Genomic DNA, 19728 nt, shown 5'->3' on the forward strand with positions numbered 1-19728 from the left:
ACTGCATGTGCAAGAAGGGGAAAAGATTTGTCCCAAAATATGCAGTACAGTTTGTAGCCAAGAATGTCCACTTAACAAATACAAGTACTTCCTTGTTTCAGTTAGCAAGAACTGCAAATCTGTCTTTTACTGGGGATGCTTCTAGGGCCTTTGCTAGATTAAGCTGAGACCATCATCCCAGTTAATTCTGTAGTTGTTCTTATATTTATTTATAAGCAGGAAATTGAACTTGAGTCACCTGAGCTGTATCTGATTTTCTAGTTTCATAATTATAGCACTAATAACCAATTTTAATAGTAGTGAATTTGTAGAATCGGATTGTGTTTAACACCTCTTTCAAAAGGCTATTGTACAGTCTTATTAAGTGTAATGCTAAATTATGTAATAAACAGAACTATAAGGCTGATCTTTGTAATATATTTCCAAGGGACTTACCACATTGGTATACAGGACAGCACTGACCACTGGGAATATAAGAATGAACTTCAAATCCCAGTGAGCACTTGGGGGCTTTAGCTGTGCACAAGCTTGTATTGCATTCTGAGGAAAAGAAAAATAAAAATCATAAGCTAGAAAATACATTAATTCACAGCTACTAGAAATAAGCACCTATCAAAGCACTTAGGATGAACTTGCTATTGCTAAGAAACAGTCCAGATCGTCTTCAAAAAAATCCAAATTGCAAATAGAGAACACATTTTTCCTCATAAATCCAGGCACTGGATATGGGGTACTGTATTAGTTTATGAATTTTTTTCTACTGTGCAATTATGCTGTGTTAATAAAGTATCACCATTCTAAGCAAAGAAGTAGGGAACAACTCCTACTCTCTCCATGATCTTAGGCAACTGCTGGAAAATGAAAATCCACAGAGAATTTCATAATCTCTCTGCATTTTGCTTAAATAAAATGTGGCCCCGAACACAATAACTATAGCTTTAGCTATGTTGAGTCCCATAACTGCAAATTCAGTTATACTGATTCATTGCAATATTAAAATGTATTTTCCCTAGCACTGGGCAAGTTGATTTTTAAAAGCATGTGAAAAGATACTATTTTGTGACTCCCTGCTGTAGATCTCCAGTACTAAGGTAGTTCAGTCTCTTTTCCTTTCTATTTGCAAGAGGTATAGAAAGACTAGAAACAAGAGTATAAACTCACTGCAAGTGAAAAGAGGGCAGCAGGAGTCTTTAGGATTGACTTCAGTGACTTCATAGAAGCCTTCTCCTTCACAAGTGACCTTCTTTTGATCACATACATGAGGCTCACATACAATGCCATGTTCACCTTCCAGGCAAATACAGTCCTTACAGTCCACTGTAAACTTTTCTCCAAACTGCAATTGAAAAACAATAAAATGAGTGATTGCATAGTAACCAATTAAAAGGAACAAAAGTAAAACCAGGAATACAAAGTAAAGAGATGACAAAACAAGATTGTACCAGTGAAAACCACTCTCCTCTCCCCACCCAAACTTCTACTTGAAATCCAAAAGCATACAGCATCATACCTCTCTTGGTACCATATCCACTCCAACACAGCCTGGAAAATACCAAAATAAATTTCCATTACCAGTCATATAACAGGAGGGATCTCTACTATACATTGTATGAGGACTGCACACAGTCAAATCTTTGTTGTATACATGAAGGGAAACAAAGAGGAAACAATCATGCATCCAAGTGAAGCAGTAAAACTCACCACAGGTTTTCACGCAGACATCCACACCAGAGTCATACAGCATGGTTCCATTAGGACAGAAACAGCCTTCCGCTTGTTTAGTTGATGTCTCATTCTGTCCTCTATAAGACAAAATGTTCAGAGAAAGGCCATTAGTCATAGGCACATACAGGAGGATTATGCAAAATAACCTTTCACTGAAAATACAGTGGCAAATGATCTGCCCATTTGTGACTGGGGTTTGCAGTGTCAGTTTGATATAGCCAAACAACAGAAACAGAAACAGTTCAGGCACTCAGATTTAGGGTCAACAGAATAGTGCTAATAAATTTGACTGTCAGTTTCAGAAATGCTCATTCACCTGTGCATTAGATACAACTGAATAGTTGTACAAGCTACAACTAACTGTGAAGGAATTTTTTACCTTGATTTGCAGGTCGTCTCTTTAATAGGACCACATGCTCTATATTCTTTACCTGAAGGACATTCATGAGCTGGAATGGAAGAACAAAAAGGAGGAACAGCTCAGTAACAATATTGTATAAAAGCCCCATGACCTTATGCCAAGAACTTAAACACTGTTTACTCATTTTCCCACTTATCTATAACAATCTTGAGAAGTAAAGAGGAAATATCCCAGATAGACTTATGTCTCTAAATGGAATAATTCTGTGCAATTTAGTCATAGATACAATACTGTACTTTACACTAAGGTGATAAAGCCAGGAGTCTCCACCTTGACTATAATTTTTTGCATAGTTTTAGTCTCTTTTGCACAACTTCTCAAAAGGGAGTGTCATCCTTCCCTTTGCACTCTTACTACAGATGAAAACTAATGTACATGTCACCAAATAGAGAGTGATCTGCTGATGCCTGCAAAGCATAGAGCTGCTTGCATACAAAAAAAGTATGTACTGATACAGATGTTTCTGGCACAGTCAATGCATGTATATTTTTGCAGGCCAATTTATCATTTCCTTTGTTAAAAATGTTACTGGAAAATTATTTAAGGTGAGCAGGTGCTGTGATTTATTGGTGTTTTCATTACTCTGAAAGCAGTATGACATTATGTGGAACTGTTTCAGCAGTAATCTTCCTTAATAATTCAAGATGAATTTTTATGTCCAGATACTTACAGCATACACCATTCGTGTGTTTTCTCCAGTCAATGCACGCGCCTTGATCAGCACAGGTGGCAGCATAGATCTGCAGACTTGAGCATTCCAGGTCTAGGTTGGGAAGTACACAGCTATCAAAAACGCAGGCTGCATAGTACTTCTCAGGCTGGACAAATGCATGGCATGGCTTGAACACACTAGAAACAGAAATATTTATCGTTATTCCTTCCTGAATGATTCATATCTATTTCAATGTGCTTAACATGCTATCATGTGGCAACAGTGAACGCGGGAGATTAGGGAGATGTGGATGTGGACTATTGATGAGAGATTTGTGCTAAGAGCAGTTATCCAGATAGAAACCTTCCAACATACCTTAAAATATTCTTCCCTCCCCTATAAAACACTTTGACACCAACATTTTGAGTCCAGGAGTTGTATATTATTGGGTGCAACCATGTGCTATCTCTTTAAAGCAATTTTGATTTTTTTTCTTATTAATTTCTGACATGGTGTTCTAAAAATTAAGATTTCTATTTTCAGTTGGACTCTGTTTTCTGCTAAGTAAACGTGGGAAAAGGTAAGAACATGGGACAGGGTAGGGCAGAGAGTATAAAAGAATATGGGAACATCAACAAAGGTTAATATGGCAGCCAGAGGGTTGAAAGAAACTGTCAGCAAAAAATAATAGCCAGAAAAAGTGAAAGGAGTAGAAGCAAATCATAAAGATATAAGAAATGGAGAAACAGCTAGAGACACTTTCCACTGGTAAGCTAATCCTAAAATTTCCATTTAAATCAAAGACCAAAGGGTTGTAAAACTGAGAGGATTGTTACCTTCCCAAAATAAGCTCACAGATGGACGATTCTTTGCAAGGCTGTGTTGGTGTTGTGCTAGGTGAACCTGTAGGAACTAGGCCTGGAGAGCACTGTGGTTTGGAAGGATCAACAACTTGCCAATGATCTGCCATGGTTTCACAGTTTTCTGCAATGTTTCCATTTGGCAGCATGCAGTCATCTGCCGTGTTGTTATTGCAAGTACCTAAGGGTGGTATGGGGAGAAAGAATTCACTCACAGATTTGCTAGGAAACACCATTCATCTTTGCATCAGGGCTGTCACTGTGGTTTTCTGAGAGTGCAAAATTTGGAAGAGTGAGGCTTACCACACTGTCCCTGGGTATTGTTGCCAAACAGGCTGTAGGGCATTCTGATAGAAAAGGACAAGCCATTGTAGGTCACATTCATTTTCAGCTCAGGAATTTCCACAACACTATTTATGCCTGACTCATAGATGCTCACACCAAACTTCTTGTAAGGCAAAGACACGAGCTGGTTGTTTACTGTAACCTAATAAATAAAGGAAAACAGAAAAGAGGCATAAATTTGGTTTGACTTTTCAAAACAATTGACTGTTCCTTTGTTTTGCAGAGAGAATGTAAAGGTAAATAATATCCTTTTAATTTGTAACAAAAGTTCCTGTGTTTCCTTTGTTACTGGAAAGTCAAACTTTTCTTCTCTGAGCCACAAAAAGTCCATTAACCTCTGACAAATGAGGTTATTCAATGTTTAAACTAGATAAATCCTAACACTCAACAGACTTATTAGAGTGACTATGGCATCAAGAACTCCTCATGAAAGTGGAATATAAAATTCTCCTAAATTCATATGGTATAAAGTTTTAGGTTCCTGGGCATAAAGGGAATGTGCTTATAGGAAAATTAAATAACAGAAATAAGACTAAACTGTATTATTTATTTTAATACGGTAGCCATGATATACCTGTGAAACTAATACTACTACTTTCACTCAGCAGAGATTTCTTTGCTTTAGAGAAAAAAGAGGTCTAAATGTTGTAAATTTTCAACAATATGTTGCAACCTAACTTGTAATATTCTCACACAGTAATGTACAGAACTAAACCAAATAAACATTAAAAAGCTAAGAGCCCCAAACACTTCTCATTAATTTTGAAGCCCAAAAACCTTGGGCTTCACATTTATCAGTGGAATAAAAATATAAGTGTCCTACTCTGAAAAACTAAAAAGGTGACACAAGTCAAAGCTACTAATGGTACTTTTAAAAAATGCTTCAGGCCAGCGCTTTATTGTTATGTGTACCTTACATTATTTCCTCCCATTCTGCGTTGTTTTCCTTTGTTACATTATTGTTAATTATAAATTAACTTATTTTATATCCTTAACTCTTAGCGATACACACTTGTGTATTTAGGAGAGATCTGCAAAGATTTGAAATTAAAAAGACAGGAAGTTGTAGAATTTTTTCTCCCCAGATTCAGAATAAAAAAATGCTTTGAAGTCCTCTGAAGCAGTCTAATTTTATAATCTAAAGTGTTACTGAATCTAAAACACACATTATTTTTTTCCCAAATCTTATGAATATAATGATCCTGTTAATGCAGTATTAATATTTGAATCGAGAAATCAATAGTACCTCTACTTGTAGAGTATTTGGTTGTGCTGTTGTTAGCCTCACTTCCTGAGTCTCATGTCTCACAATGAGCGTTCGAGGACAGGACACTACATCCCGTGCATCGCAATGGTAGTTATCAATGTAGACACCAAAGTTGTCAACTTTCTTATTGATCTCTTCCACAAGGACATATGTACAATTCCCTTGATAGCTGTAGTATAGTCCATCAAAAGTCATGTAATGTGGATCTCCCCAGCCAGTGCAGTAGCCTAAAAAAAACATAGTTAAGTTAGGCTATTTTGGCAATGTACAAAATCGTATCAGACTACAAGCAAAATCTGTAGATGTGGGAAACATCTCAGTGAACTTTGGGCATTTTAATTTTAATGAAGTGTATATGTCAATGCATGAGCTCATTAGCTAGAAGTCATCAATAAAAACCAGGCACTTTCAATGCACAGTTCATCTGACATTAATGACAGACAACTGAGAATGGGATTAACTGTACCATACATATATCTTTACCAATAGTCTGAACAAGTAACAAATATATGTATGCTTCTAGCCTATAAATATCTGGATCTGGACATTTAAATCCTTCTTTGGAAGACCAATTTACTCTACTAACACAACAGTTAGGTAGAGATAATGGCAACTTAAGCCAATCACTCAATTAGCTAAAAAGAATCAACAGAGCATTCTAACCAACACTAGAAGACTGAGTCACAGCTTTGCACGATACTTGTTCCCTGATAAATATTGTTGTTCTTGACAATAGTATTGTTTCCTCAGGAGATTAAATATTCAGCAAAATATTTACTTACAATCACACTCCCAGTGCCAACAGCATCCATCCTCATCCATGACTGGCACAGGAGACAGTCCATTGGAACACGTGGGTTTCGGGGGTGGATTGCAGATTATTGGAATCACCTGGACAATGTTGTCTTCTATACATATAACCTTAGTGCAGTTACAGAGTATCCACGAGTCACCTTGCTGTGTTTGAAGAAAGGGGGAGCGGGAGAGAGAGATAAACCTTTAGGAAGCAGTGAGACTGACAATAGTTATGCCTGAATATCTTCTGAAGGTTTCTAAAAAAAAAATATGTTTATTGACAAGTTTTCCCCCATCAGAAATCTGAAAATAGGATTGAAGTGCATCAGTCAGCACTATCTAGGTCTGCAATATGAGCTAGAACAACTGAGAGCTGCTAAATGGAAAGCATTATGCACAAAAATCAAGCCAGTAAACCAAAATGAGAATCACTTTTTCTAGTTTCAGCTGTCTAAAAGTGAGATGTCTCACCTAATCTCCTAAGGTGTCTTCACCCTACACCCTCTCTAAAGAACAGTAAAAGACACTGATCAATATGAATGGCCAATATATGATCAATTCCCTTCCGTGAATGCCTAGAGCAGATTAACAGCTAAAACTCAATGAACAATGAACACACACTGTTCAGGGAAAAATGTCCAAGGTAATTATGTCCATGCATTGTGATTGAGTTTTCTTCTATCTTCTACCAGTTTTGCAGACATGTATAATTTCCTGCAGATCTAGTGAGCAAGTTGGTAGGCATCTAAACTATGATGAGGCTTTAGATATGTACAAGACATAAACTTGTCTGTGTCAAAGGTGGAGGGTTCAAAAAAAAAAACCAAAACAAAACAAAAAAAACTCTGAGTCAAATTTCACAACCAGCGAATGCAGTGATCTGTCTCACAGTCCTCCCCTGAAGCCAGTCTGTGAACAAGTATGACTCATTCCAAATTCAGCCCTGTGGATTTTTGTTGGGCTGCAATGTAAACACAAAAACAACTTTTACCCACTCTGGACTTATTCAAAAGCAGAAATAGAGAAGATAGCTTAGGAGCACTAAGCTCTTGGTTTCCTCTTCATCAGAACCATCCTACAACAAAGACAAACACTGAACTGCGATCTAACTCCTTGCAGAAAGCTTTTTAAAAATTATCCTTGAAGAGCTAATTGTAATATGTAAGCTATTAATCCAAATATTGTTGGAAGTCCTGCTGATGCCCAAGAAAATGAAAGAAATAGAACAGACTGACACTTCCTTTCCTATCCAGATTTATGCTTACTCTTTACATTACTAATATTGAAGTTATGTGTCTAGTCTCCATCCAAAACATCATGAAAGTATGAAATCTACTCACCTCATAAGTTTCATTAGGGAAAATAGTACAAGTTTTTTTGGGAGTGGTTGGTGTTAGACCTGTAGTTGACCCATTAACTGGAGGAGTTGCACTGTGTGTAGAACTTTCTGTAGTGGTGACTGCAGTTGATGTTGCAGTAGGCCCAGATGTAGTAGTTGAGACAGGCGGCAGGGTTTTGAAGGTTGTGGAGATGGTGGTTGTAGCATTGATTGTGATAGAACTACTAGAGGTGGTTCCTGAAGTGGTGGTAAAGCTTTCTGTTGGAGTAGTACCAGCGGTAGTGGTTGACACGGGGCTGGTTGATGTAGGTGATGTTGGAGTCGTAACAGTTGCAGAGGTCGTGGTTGGAGTACTTATTTCTGTTCCTACTGTGGTGGTAGGGGGAGTGGACACTGAGGGTGTGGGGCCTGAAGTGGTGGTCTTGGGGGTTGATCCTGTTCCAGTGAATGGGGTTGTCGATACTGGTGGCTGTGTTGCTGTAGGGCTGCTTGGTCCCAAGGTTGTGGTGGTGCCAGGGCTGGAAGTGGTGGTAGATAATCCTGTTGGAGGGCTTGAGGTCCTGGTGGTAGTGGTCTCATGGATAGGAGTTTCTGTTACTGGTGTGGTGCTGGTGGAACTTGAGGGTGTGGGGCCTGAAGTGGTGGTCTTGGGGGTTGATCCTGTTCCAGTGAATGGAGTTGTCGATACTGGTGGCTGTGTTGCTGTAGGGCTGCTTGGTCCCGAGGTTGTGGTGGTGCCAGGGCTGGAAGTGGTGGTAGATAATCCTGTTGGAGGGCTTGAGGTCCTGGTGGTAGTGGTCTCATGGATAGGAGTTTCTGTTACTGGTGTGGTGCTGGTGGAACTTGAGGGTGTGGGGCCTGAAGTGGTGGTCTTGGGGGTTGATCCTGTTCCAGTGAATGGGGTTGTCGATACTGGTGGCTGTGTTGCTGTAGGGCTGCTTGGTCCCGAGGTTGTGGTGGTGCCAGGGCTGGAAGTGGTGGTAGATAATCCTGTTGGAGGGCTTGAGGTCCTGGTGGTAGTGGTCTCATGGATAGGAGTTTCTGTTACTGGTGTGGTGCTGGTGGAACTTGAGGGTGTGGGACCTGAAGTGGTGGTCTTGGGGGTTGATCCTGTTTTAGTGACCTCAGATGTGGTAGCTGTCACTGGGCTTGTTGACACTGGTGATGTTGACTGTTGACTAGTGGTGCTTGCAATAGACACGGTACTTATTTCTGTCGTTCTTGTTGTTGGCAGTGGGGTAACTGAAGGAGTAACTGGAATGCTTGTTGTTGTCGGTGTCTCTGGTTCAGGTGTCTCTTTAAGATAGGAAGAAAACAGAGTATTTTAAGTCGCGAAATTGCATTTTCTTCCTAATGTCATCTCATTTTCCACGAAGCATACGTAATTCATCAAGCCTAAGCATAGAGTCTTTAGATAGAAATAAAGCAGAAATTTTTTTATTGATGATTTTGTATCACTGAGGGATTATTAACAAAATATCCTGCCTCTTGCGTAGGAGACATTGATATAAACACTTTATCAACAATCAGTACCAGAGGGAACATCTTCCTCAGTGTTAAAACTTTATATTGCATGGAAGAGTCCAGCAGTCCAAGATCCCAGGGGACTCCACTGATCAATGAACTCTGGTTAATACTGTATTGCTGTCATATTATATTCTATGGAAAGACCGTTATTCCCTATGTTGCTTCATGAGGCACATTCATATCCCTATTGATTATGGTCAGAGTAATTTGACTCTACAGAAACTGAGCCGTTGGTGGAGTAGTCTGTGTTCCATTTCTAATGCCAATGCCTTTAAGACTACTCACACACAAGATATTTTGGGATGCTACAAACCCAAAATACACTTTTCTGCTTTTTCACATGGCCAGTTTTCATTATGGTTGTTAATGGAAACTCCTTTAAAGTAGTTTTTGATTAGGATGTTAAAAAGTGTTCATGACTCTCACAGACCAGCCTCAGAGCCATCTATTTGTGCTTTCATAACATAAGTGACACATGATAGAGAGAGAAGCACTGTGTACACAATAAGAGTGCAGTAGTAATGCTAGAGGAATTAAGATACACTGGTTCTGCCCAGGCAGCCCACAAGGATGGTGCTTCAATGAAAACTGATTTACATATGGGTGAGAACAGGCAAACTCCTTCATGCCCTTTAACAGAGGCAGATGAACTGGGACAGCAGGGGATATAACATTGCTGCTGAAAGGTTAGCTGGGATGTTTTTGAGATATAATCAACTACATTAGTGCAGAGTTTAGAAACTAAAACACATGTTAAGCTGCCAATAAACCCTGTTTTCTAAAATCAGCAACGAACACAAAACCCTGGGAATTACTTATTGCTTCAGTGGGTGGACCCGACGGGGTTCTGGTGGAAATATTTTCAGGATTTGTGGTGGTAGTTGGAACAGTGGTTGTGGTGCTTGGAGGGCTGGTGGTGGTGGTGAGAGTCTCCGGTGTCGAGGGAGAGGTTGTCGATTTTGGCGTGCTCAGTGTGGATGGAGGTGTGCCTGTTAGAAACAGCAGGGACAGAGAAAACAGACAAATGCACAAAGGCATCAGTGGGACTCAATGTCAACTCAACAGAAGCTGCACATGAGGCAGCAGCCACAGAGCTAGAGAGGTCAGACAACCATAGCTCCGTTCTTCCTTTCTGGCTCCCAAAAGCACGATATTTGAAATCCATGCACACACAGTGTAAGGGCCCTTCCCTCTTAGCAAAGACATGGTGCTGGAAGGTGCTTCTTAGAGGGACCAACCAATAGGTAAGAGATGAGGAGGAGCAATGCTTTTGATCTTGCTGGGGCTTTCTATCTCCATGTCATTATCTAGAACACCACACTAAATCCTCAGGTAAGAGCTGAGATGAGAAACTGTGATCAGGGAAGGAAGCATGCCCAGCAGTATGTTCCTGCCTGATTGGCATGTGGTTTTCTCAATGTCACCCTGATAAGTGGCTTCCCAGAATACTAGTGGATCTGATCAGCCAAAGACCACAGTTCTCAGAAAGTCACAGTCTGCAGAATTAAACTCTTTCCAAAAGCATATCCATCCTTCCTACATCTATAACAGCTGTCAAGCACTGACAGAGCAAAGGAACAGGACAGTGGGAAAAAGTCCTACAGAGTTATGTCAAATCAGTGCCTAAAATGTCAGTACTGAAAAACCAAAGCCATGCCACAATTGCACATATGTCCAGTGAGTATGTTCTGGCCAGCTGAGGGATGAGGTCCAGCAGCAAAAAAATGCAAGATTTCCCGTCAGTTCAAGACCTGTGTAAGCTGAGCATCAGTATGAAACACCTCCTCTGAGCCTTTTTGAGTGAGGGAAGATCAGATCTTTTGCCCAGAACCACAAAACCTTGTTCCTTCTTCAATAGTCAGATGAAAAACAAGTTTTAAGCAACAACTCTTCCAGGGATGCTCTGCAGTTACACCCATCCGAGATCCACATGAGACGCACAATTTGAGGTGCTCATGTACCTTCAGGGCAACAACAGGAAGGGATCAAGCAACAGCACAGGCCAGAGAAGTACCTGGAGTTGATGTAGTGGTGGTGTATGTTGGTGTTGGTGAGGATGTGCTTGAAGTAGTTGAGGTGGGTGTTGTTGATCCAGTAGCAGTGGTTGTTGTGCTCAGAGCGCTGGTGGCAGAGGTGGAGGTCTCTGGTGGCAGAGTCGTCGTTGATTTTGGTGTGCTCGTCGTGGATGAAGGTGGGACTGTTAGAAAAAGCAGGGACAGAGAAAACAAAGGCACGAAGGCATTAACGGGACTCAATGTGAACTCAAGAGTAGCTGCACATGAGGCAGCTGGCAGAGAGCTAGAGAGGTCAGCTTAGTACAGCAATGGTTCCTCATACCAACCCTGGCTTTCTGGCTGTAGAAAGCAGAATATTTGAAATCAATGCACAGAAAGTATCATGACTCTCCTCTCCTAACAGAGACTGGGCATAGTGCTGGAAGGCGATTCTCACAAAATCAGAGAGACCTACCAATAGATAGGAGATGAGGAGAAGTAACGCTGTGGGTCTGGCTAGGACTTTCTATCTCTGCCTCATTAGCTGAACATCTCACTAACTCATGAGGTAAGAGCTGAGATGGGAATCTGTGATCAGGGAAGGAAGTCTATACAGCAGTATGTTCCTGCCTGATTGGCATGTGATTTTCTCAATGTCACCCTGATAAGTGGTTTCTCGGAGTACTAGTGGATCTGATCAGCCAAAGATGCAGTTCAAAGTAACAGTCTGCAGAATAAAACTGTCCTGAAAGGATGGCAGAGGAATCCTTTTTCCTACATCTATAACCACTGAAACATTTTTGCACTAACAGGGCAAAGGAATAGAAGAGAGGGAAGAATGTCTACACCATTATGTACAAATAGTGCCTAAAATGCCAGTGCCAAAAAAAACAAAGCCATGCAGTGACTAAATTCTGGCCAGCTGAAGGACAAGGTCCAGAAGCAAAAAAGGCAAGATTTCCCATCAGTTCAGCATCCATGTAAGCTAGGCAGCAGCACGAAATTTTCAAGACATTTTCTCCAGAATGACAAAACCTTTTTCCTTCTTAAACAGTCAGATAAAAGGCAAGTTTTCAGCAACGGCTGTTCCCGTGTTGCCTTGAAGTTACACTCATCCCGGTGTAACTTTGAGGTGCTCATGTAACTTCAGGGCAACAGGACAGGAGCAACCAACAGCACAGTCCAGAGAAGTACCTGGAGTTGGTGTGGTGGTGGTGTATGTTGGTGTTGGTGAGGATGTGCTTGAAGTAGTTGAGGTGGGCTTTGTTGATCCAGTAGTAGTGGTGGTTGTTGTCGGGGTGCTGATGGTGGTGGTGGGAGTCTCTGGCGGCGTAGGAGTGGTTGTCGATTGTGGTGTGCTCGGTGTGGATGGATATGGGGCTGTTAGAAAGAACAGGGATGGAGAAAACAGACAAAGGTACAGAGGCATGAGTGGGACTCAATGTGAATTGAGCAGAAGCTGTGCATGAGGCAGCAGCCACAGAACTAGAGAGGTCAGCCCACCCTTGGCACAGTAATGGTCCCCAGAACCAGCCCTTCCTTTCTGGCCATATAAAGGAAGAATCCTTGACATCCATGCACAGAGCATCATGGCCCTCCTTTCCTAGTGAAGAGATTAGAGATGGTGCTGGTAGGTCCTTCTCACAAAATCAGCAAGACCAATCAATAGGTAAGAGATGAGGAGGAGTAATGCTTTGTATCCGACTGGGGCTTTCTATCCCTGCCTCATTATCTGAACACCTTGCTAAATCCTGGTGTACGAGCTGAAAGGGGAAGCTGTAATCAGGGATGGAAGCATGCACATGATTGGCATGTGATTTTTTCTGTGTTCCAATGTCAGTCTGATGCAGGGTTTCCCTGGGCACTAGTGGATCTCATCAGAGATAGCATCACCCAAAAAATTACAGTTCATAACAAGAGGCAGTCTGCAAAGTTCCCAAAAAGACTGGCAGGAGAATCATTCCTTCTTACATGTTTAACAGCTGAAAACAACTAACACTGAGAAGGCCTAGGGGGAAGAGGAAAGGAGGAAAGTCTACACAACTGAACCCAAACACAGCCTGAAATGCACTTCCACAAGACCAAGTCCCACTCCAATTGCACTCCACAGGTCCAGTAACTACATTCTGGCCAGCTGAAAGACATGGTCCAACAGCTGCAAAAGCAATGTTACCCATTGGTTCAGCATCTGTCTCAGCTGGGCACCAACATGAAATACCATCTTGAAGCACTGTTGAGTCAGGAAAGACAAGACTTTCCCCCAAGAACCCCTAAATCCTTGTTCCTTATGAAATAGCCAGCCCAAGGACAAGATTTGACCACAGGACTTTTCCCAAGACTCTCAGAAGTTACACCCATCCCTGATCCCATCTAGAGCCACATATGGAGGTGCTTCATGGACTTTCACAGCAAGGCCAGACATGACAACAGAACCAGAGAATTTTTTGTTAATTTTGTTCCTGGGGGAAGAGGGGTTTTGGTGAGAATTATTGGTTTTGGGAACATACTTTGAGGAGTTGAGATGGTTGTTGTTGATCCAGGACCAGTGGTTGTGGTTGGAGGGCTGGTGGTGGTGGTGGGAGTCTCCGTTGGCGAGGTAGTGGTTGTCGATTTTGGTGTGCTCAGTGTGGATGTGCTTTCTGTGCCTGTTAGGAACAGCAGGGACAGAGAAAACAGACAATGGCACAAAGGCATGAGTGAGACTCAACAAGAGCTGAATGGAAGCTGCACATGAGGCAGCTGCCAGAGACCTAGAGAGGTCAGCCCACCCTTAGCACAGCAAAGGTGCCTAGTACCAGCCCTTCTTTTCTTAGCCCAGAAAGAAAACTCATTGACATCCATGTAAAGAGATAGTCATGGCCCTCCTTTCCCAGTGAAGAGACTGGGGATGGTGCTGGAAGGTGCTTCTCACAAAATTAGAGAGACCTACCTAGTAGGTAAGTATTTAAGAGATGAGGAGGAGTAATGCTCTGGATCTGCCTGGGGCTTTCTATCTCTGCCTCATTACCTAAATACCTCGCTAACTCATAGAATAAAAACTCAGGGGAATCTGTGCTCCAGAAATGGATCATGCAGCAGAACACATTTTAGTCATGTGATTTTCCCAATGTCACCCTGATAAAGGACATCACACAGTACTAGTGGATCTGATTAGCCAAGGAGAAGTGAGGGAAAAAGTTTATACAACTGAGCCTAAAACAGTGCCTAAATGCCAGTGCCAAGAACAAAATTTACTGTCCAACTGCACATCATGGGTTCCATCACTATATTCTGCCCAGCTGAAGGACATGGTCTAGCAGCTGCAAAAGCAACATTTTACATCAGCTCGGCATGTGTCTTAGCTGGGCAGGAAAACGAAATACCTCCTCATGGCACTGTTGCATCAAGAAAGACAAGAACTTCTTCCTGGGAGCCTGCATCCTCATCACTTTTGAAAGAGCCCAAATTAACTTTGGGCACATCTCATTGCCTGTAATGCCCAAAAGTTACACACATCCTTGATCCCACACAGAGCCACAAATGGATGTATTTACAGACCCTCATTACTGACACAGCCAGGCCAGAAATGACAACAGAACCAGATAATTTTTTGTTGGTTCTGTGCTTAGATGCAGAGGGGGTTTTATGGGAATTACTAGCATTGGGAACATACTTTGAGGAGTTGAGATGGTTGTTGTTGATCCAGGAACAGTGGTTGTGGTCCTCGGAGGGCTGGTGGTGGTGGTGGTAGTCTCCGGCGGCAAGGTAGTGGTTGTTGATTTTGGTGTGCTCAGTGTGGATGGAGGTGTGCCTGTTAGGAACAGCAGGAACAGAGAAAACAAAGATACAAATGAATGAGTGGGACTCAATAGGAGCTGAACAGAAGATGCACATGAGGCCATTGCCACAGGCCTAAAGAGGTCAGCCCACCCTTAGTACAGCAAAGATCCCTAGCATGAGACCTTCCTTTCTGGCCCCCTCTCTTGAAATTTGTGCATACACAGGGTCATACCCCTCCTCTCCTAGTAAAGGGACTGGGGAGGGCACTGGAATGTGCTTTGCACAAAATCAGAAAGACCTACTAACAGGTAAGGAGATGAAAAGGAGCAAGCTTTTGATTGTGCTGGGGCTTTCTATCTCTGACTCATTATCTAGAACACCACAGTAAATCCTCAGGAAAGAGCTGAGATGGGAAGCTGTGGTCAGGGAAGGAACCATGCACAGGAATATGTTCCTGGCTAATTGGCAAGTGGTTTTCTGCTGACAGGAGTTCCCAGAGTACTAGTGAATTTGGTCAGGCAAAGACCACAGTTCACAGTCACAGTCTACAGAATAAACTGTTTCCAAAAGTATGGAAGAATGCTTCCTTCCTCCATCTATAATAGCTGAGAAGCATTAGTATTGACATGGGAAAGGAGCAGGAGAGGAATACAGACCACAGATCGGTGCCTAAAGAGAGCTTGAAATGCAAGTGTTACAAAATCAAGCCCCATTCCATCACACTCCATGTGTCCAGGGATGCCACTCTGGCCAGCTGAAAGACAAAGTCCAACAGCAGCAAAAGCTACTAAGTTCTTATTCCATCTGAAACAGACTGAAGGGCTAGCTTTGGGCAAAGGCTGTTTCAGGGGCTGCCCAGAAGTCAATTCATTCATAATACCACACAGAGGCAAAAAAGTAAGTGTTCACAGACCCTCAGCAGTCTCAAAGGTAAAGAACATATGACACTACAAAACTTAAAAGCACCTGGAGTTGATAAGGAGGTGGTGTATGTTGGTGATGGTGAAGATGTGCTTGAAGTAGTTGAGGTGGGCGTTGGTGATCCAATAAGACTGGTTTTCGTTGCCGGGGTGCTGGTGCTGGGGGTGGTGGTGGTGCTGCTGGAAGTCTCCAGGGACGTGGTGGGCAATTCTGCTGTAGGGGATGCTGTGCTTGGTGTGGATGGAGTTGTGCCTGTTAGAAAGAGCAGGGACAGAGAAAACAGACAAAGGCACAAAGGCATCAGTGGGACTCAATGTGAACTCAACAGAAGCTGCACATCAGGCGGCAGCCACAGACATAGACAAGGCAGGGCACCTTAGAACAACAAAGGTCTCCAGAACCACCCCTCCCTTTCTGGCCATAAAAAGCAGAATCCTTGACATCCATGCACCCATAGGATGGGTCACAGCCCTCCTTGCCTAGCTAGGAGACTGGGGATAGTGCTGGAAGGCACGTCTCACAAAATCAGAGAGAACTACTGATATGGAAGAGAGGAGGAAGAGTAATGCTTTTCATCTGCTGGGGACTTTCCATCTCTACCTCATTACCTGAACACCTCACTAACTCATGGAGTAAGAGCTGAGATGGGAATCTGTGGTCACGGAAGGATGTTTGCACAGTAACAAGAGGATCAAGATCTCTACAGGAAAGGAGGACATAGAGCCCTGTATTCTTGCTCCTTCTGAAACAACCAGGCCACGCACCACCTTTGGGCAAAAGCCATTTCAGGGGATACACAACAATTAGTTCAGTCTCAGATCCCAGAGAGAGGCACAAATGGAGGGGCTGACAGACCTCCAGCTCCCCACAGCAAGGAAACACATGAGAACACAGATCAGAGAAGTACCTGGAGTTGGTGAGGTGGTGGTGGTAGTGTAGGTTGGTGTGGGCGTGGATGTGCTTGAAGTAGTTGAAACGGGTGTTGTTGAGACAGGAGCAGTTCTTGTTGTCTCTGAGGTGCTGCCACTAGTGGTGGTGCTGCTGGGGGGCACCCTGGTGGTGGTGGTGGTGATGGTAGGGCTGCGAGTCTCCACTGATGTTGATGTTGGAGCGGTGGTTGATATTGGAGGGGACACACTGCTCGTTGTGGTGGAAGCTGTGGAAGTTGTGGTGCTCGTGGTGCTTGGAGTTGGAAGACACTCTGGTTTGTTGGGGGTGCAGCAGACACTGATCTCATAGTTGAGGCACACCGGCATTGGTATTATACCTCCTATCTGCTGATCTTTATTGTTACAAATGAGCCCTACGTTAACATTACATTCCACTTTCTGCCCTAAATCTGCAATGGAAGTGCTAGGGAATTTCTCTGCTCGGCATGAAATATTCTCAACTTTTGCACAATCCCAGGAGGGGTATTTCTTCCAAATGTTCTCAAAGGTTTCGTAGTCACCACTATTCTTGTCAGAAGCATCTGGATAAGTCACATCAATCCAGTCTGTCCAGATGCACTCACACGCTGAGGAGACAACAAGACAGACAGTCAGGAACAGACAGGAGAGAGACAACAATGCAGGGCACCAGCTCACACACAGGTGGTGCTCTGGGCATCCCCTGCACTCAGCAGTGCCCCTCAGGCTGCTACTGCACTCAGCCAACACTGGCCATAAGAAAGCTCAGTGGTCTGGCCAGGCCTCTCCTTCCTGGCCCTAAAAACCACTCCTGGCCCAAATCAGGACACAGGCACTCATGAGTTATGTGTGTATGCCCCAGCTGGAGGGCACACTGCTTTGTATGCAAAAAAACACACACTTAAGGCCCATACAGGAGGCAGAGTGTGCGACTAAGCAGAGACTCCTGCCACTCTCTCAGCTTCTTGGGCCATGCACACCACCTCAATATCTCATGGAGAAACCAACCACTGGGAAAGCATCTGACGAACAACAGGGAAAGAGGGAAAGCAGGCACAGGACCCGCGCTGCTGACAAAGCCTCAGCTGCTTCCCAGTGCTTTCCAGCACCTCTCAGCAGCACACAGATTGCTGGAGACAAGCACCAACAGGAATGCTGGTAGAATCCAGCTGCCCAGAGCCTGGGTCTGTCCAAAGTGGCAATCTGAGCTCTGAAACCAATCCCCAAACTCTGCCAGCTAAAGCCATGGAAACACCCTACAGCCCAAACAGCTGGAAAGTCGCAGCAATGGCCACAGAAACAAAACAGCAGAGAAAAGGAAGTAGGTCTGCACAGCTGTGCCCAAACAGAGCCTGAAATGCCACTGCCACAAACTTTAGCTCCACTCCAACTGCACACCTTGGGTCCAGTGACTACATTCTGGACAGCTGAAGGACAAGGTCCAATGGCAGCAAAAGCAACATTCCCATCACTTCAGTATCTGTCTAATCTGGGCACAAGTATGAAATACCTCCTTGGAGCACTGTTGAGGCAGGGAAGACAAGACCTTCTCCCAAGGTCCCCTAAATCCTTGTTCCTTTCAAACAGCCAGAACAAGGGCCAGATTTAGCCACAGGCTGCCCAGAAATTACACCCATCCCTGATCCCTTCCAGAGCCACATATGGAGGTACTCATGGATCTTCCCTACTCCCATAGCAAGGCCAGAAGCAACAACAGAGCCAGAGAATTATTTGTTGGTACTGTAGTTGGAGGCACAGGGCTTTTGGCAGGAATTTTTTGGTTTTGGAACATACGTGCAGGAGTTCGGATGGTTGTTGGAACAGTTGTTGTTGTTGTCGTCGGTGCTCTGCTGGTGGTGATGCTGCTGCTGGTGCTGGTGGTTGTCGTGGTACTGGTGCTGGTGGTTGTCGTGGTGCTGCTGAGAGTCTCCGGTGACTTGGAAGTGGTTTTCCATTCCCATATGGGTGTAGGTGCGCTTGAAGTAGTTGAGAAAGTTGTTGATGAGCCAGTAACAGTTGTTGTCGTTGTCTTGTGGGTGCTGATGCTGGTGGTGCTGCTGGTGGGCATCGTGGTGCTGGACGTGATGTTGGGAGTTTCAGATGCTGTTGGAGTGGGAGTACTTGGCGTTTCTGGCGTGCTTGGTGTCTTCGTAGGTGGGGCTGTTAGAAACATCAGAGATGGAGAAAAGAGACAAAGGCACAAAGGCATCAGTGAGACTCAACAGAAACTCAACAGAAGCTGCACATGAGGCAGCGAGCACAGAGCTAGAGAGGTCAGCCCACCCTTAGCACAACAAAGGTCCCCAGAACCAGTGCTTCCTTTCAGGCCATAGAAAGCAGAATCCTTGACAACCATGCACACAGAGCATCATGGCCCTCCTTCCCTAGTGAAAAGATTAGAGATGGTGCTGGAAGGTGCTTCTCACAAAATTAGAAAGACCCACCAATAGGTAAGGAGGAGCAATGCTTTCAAACTTGCTGGAGCTTTCTATCTCTGCCTCATTACTGGAACACCTCACTAATTCATGGAATAGGAGATAAGAGGGGAAGCTGGGAAGGAAAGCATGCCCAGGAGTATATTTGTGCCTGATTGGCAAGTGATTCCCCCTATATTTCAATGTCGGCCTGATGCAGGGCTTCCTAGGGCACTTAGTGGATCTCACCAGATGAGGTGATAGCCAAAGACCAAAACCTCACGGCAAGAGGCAGTATGCTGAGTGAAACTGCTCCCTCAAAGACTGGCAGGAGAATCATTTCTTCTTACATGTTTAACAGCTAAAAACAACTGACACTGAGAAGGCATAGGAGGAGGAGAAATGACTGAGCCCAAACACAGCCTGAAATGCACTTCCACAAGACCAAGTCCCACTCCAATTGCACTTCACAGGTCCAGTAACTACATTCTGGCCAGCTGAAAGACATGGTCCAACAGCTGCAAAAGCAATGTTACCCATTGGTTCAGCATCTGTCTCAGCTGGGCACCAACATGAAATACCATCTTGAAGCACTGTTGAGTCAGGAAAGACAAGACTTTCCCCCAAGAACCCCTAAATCCTTGTTCCTTATGAAATAGCCAGCCCAAGGACAAGATTTGACCACAGGACTTTTCCCAAGACTCTCAGAAGTTACACCCATCCCTGATCCCATCTAGAGCCACATATGGAGGTGCTTCATGGACTTTCACTACTCCCACAGCAAGGCCAGACATGACAACA

The 19728-nt window shown here is 43.6% G+C and overlaps 1 protein-coding gene across 1 annotated transcript in view; it reads right to left on the minus strand.

The window, feature by feature from the left end:
- The window catches only part of MUC2 (mucin 2, oligomeric mucus/gel-forming), a 59120-nt gene that overhangs the window by 4902 nt on the left and 34490 nt on the right, over positions 1–19728 (minus strand). Inside the window, exons 37-56 of the mRNA XM_063159540.1 lie at positions 16513–17121; positions 15651–15857; positions 14578–14715; positions 13433–13570; positions 12897–12933; positions 12120–12305; positions 10946–11128; positions 10873–10892; positions 9747–9920; positions 7406–8700; positions 6053–6227; positions 5250–5497; positions 3962–4145; positions 3635–3839; positions 2811–2995; positions 2105–2171; positions 1702–1802; positions 1511–1542; positions 1162–1336; positions 436–540 (exon numbers count right to left, since the gene is read on the minus strand). Coding sequence (XP_063015610.1) covers positions 436–540; positions 1162–1336; positions 1511–1542; positions 1702–1802; positions 2105–2171; positions 2811–2995; positions 3635–3839; positions 3962–4145; positions 5250–5497; positions 6053–6227; positions 7406–8700; positions 9747–9920; positions 10873–10892; positions 10946–11128; positions 12120–12305; positions 12897–12933; positions 13433–13570; positions 14578–14715; positions 15651–15857; positions 16513–17121 — 4464 coding nt within the window. The remainder of the gene's footprint in view (positions 1–435; positions 541–1161; positions 1337–1510; positions 1543–1701; positions 1803–2104; positions 2172–2810; positions 2996–3634; positions 3840–3961; positions 4146–5249; positions 5498–6052; positions 6228–7405; positions 8701–9746; positions 9921–10872; positions 10893–10945; positions 11129–12119; positions 12306–12896; positions 12934–13432; positions 13571–14577; positions 14716–15650; positions 15858–16512; positions 17122–19728) is intronic.

This window comes from Melospiza melodia, chromosome 6 (genome assembly GCF_035770615.1).
Source record: "Melospiza melodia melodia isolate bMelMel2 chromosome 6, bMelMel2.pri, whole genome shotgun sequence".
NCBI classification, from domain to species: Eukaryota; Metazoa; Chordata; class Aves; order Passeriformes; family Passerellidae; genus Melospiza; species Melospiza melodia.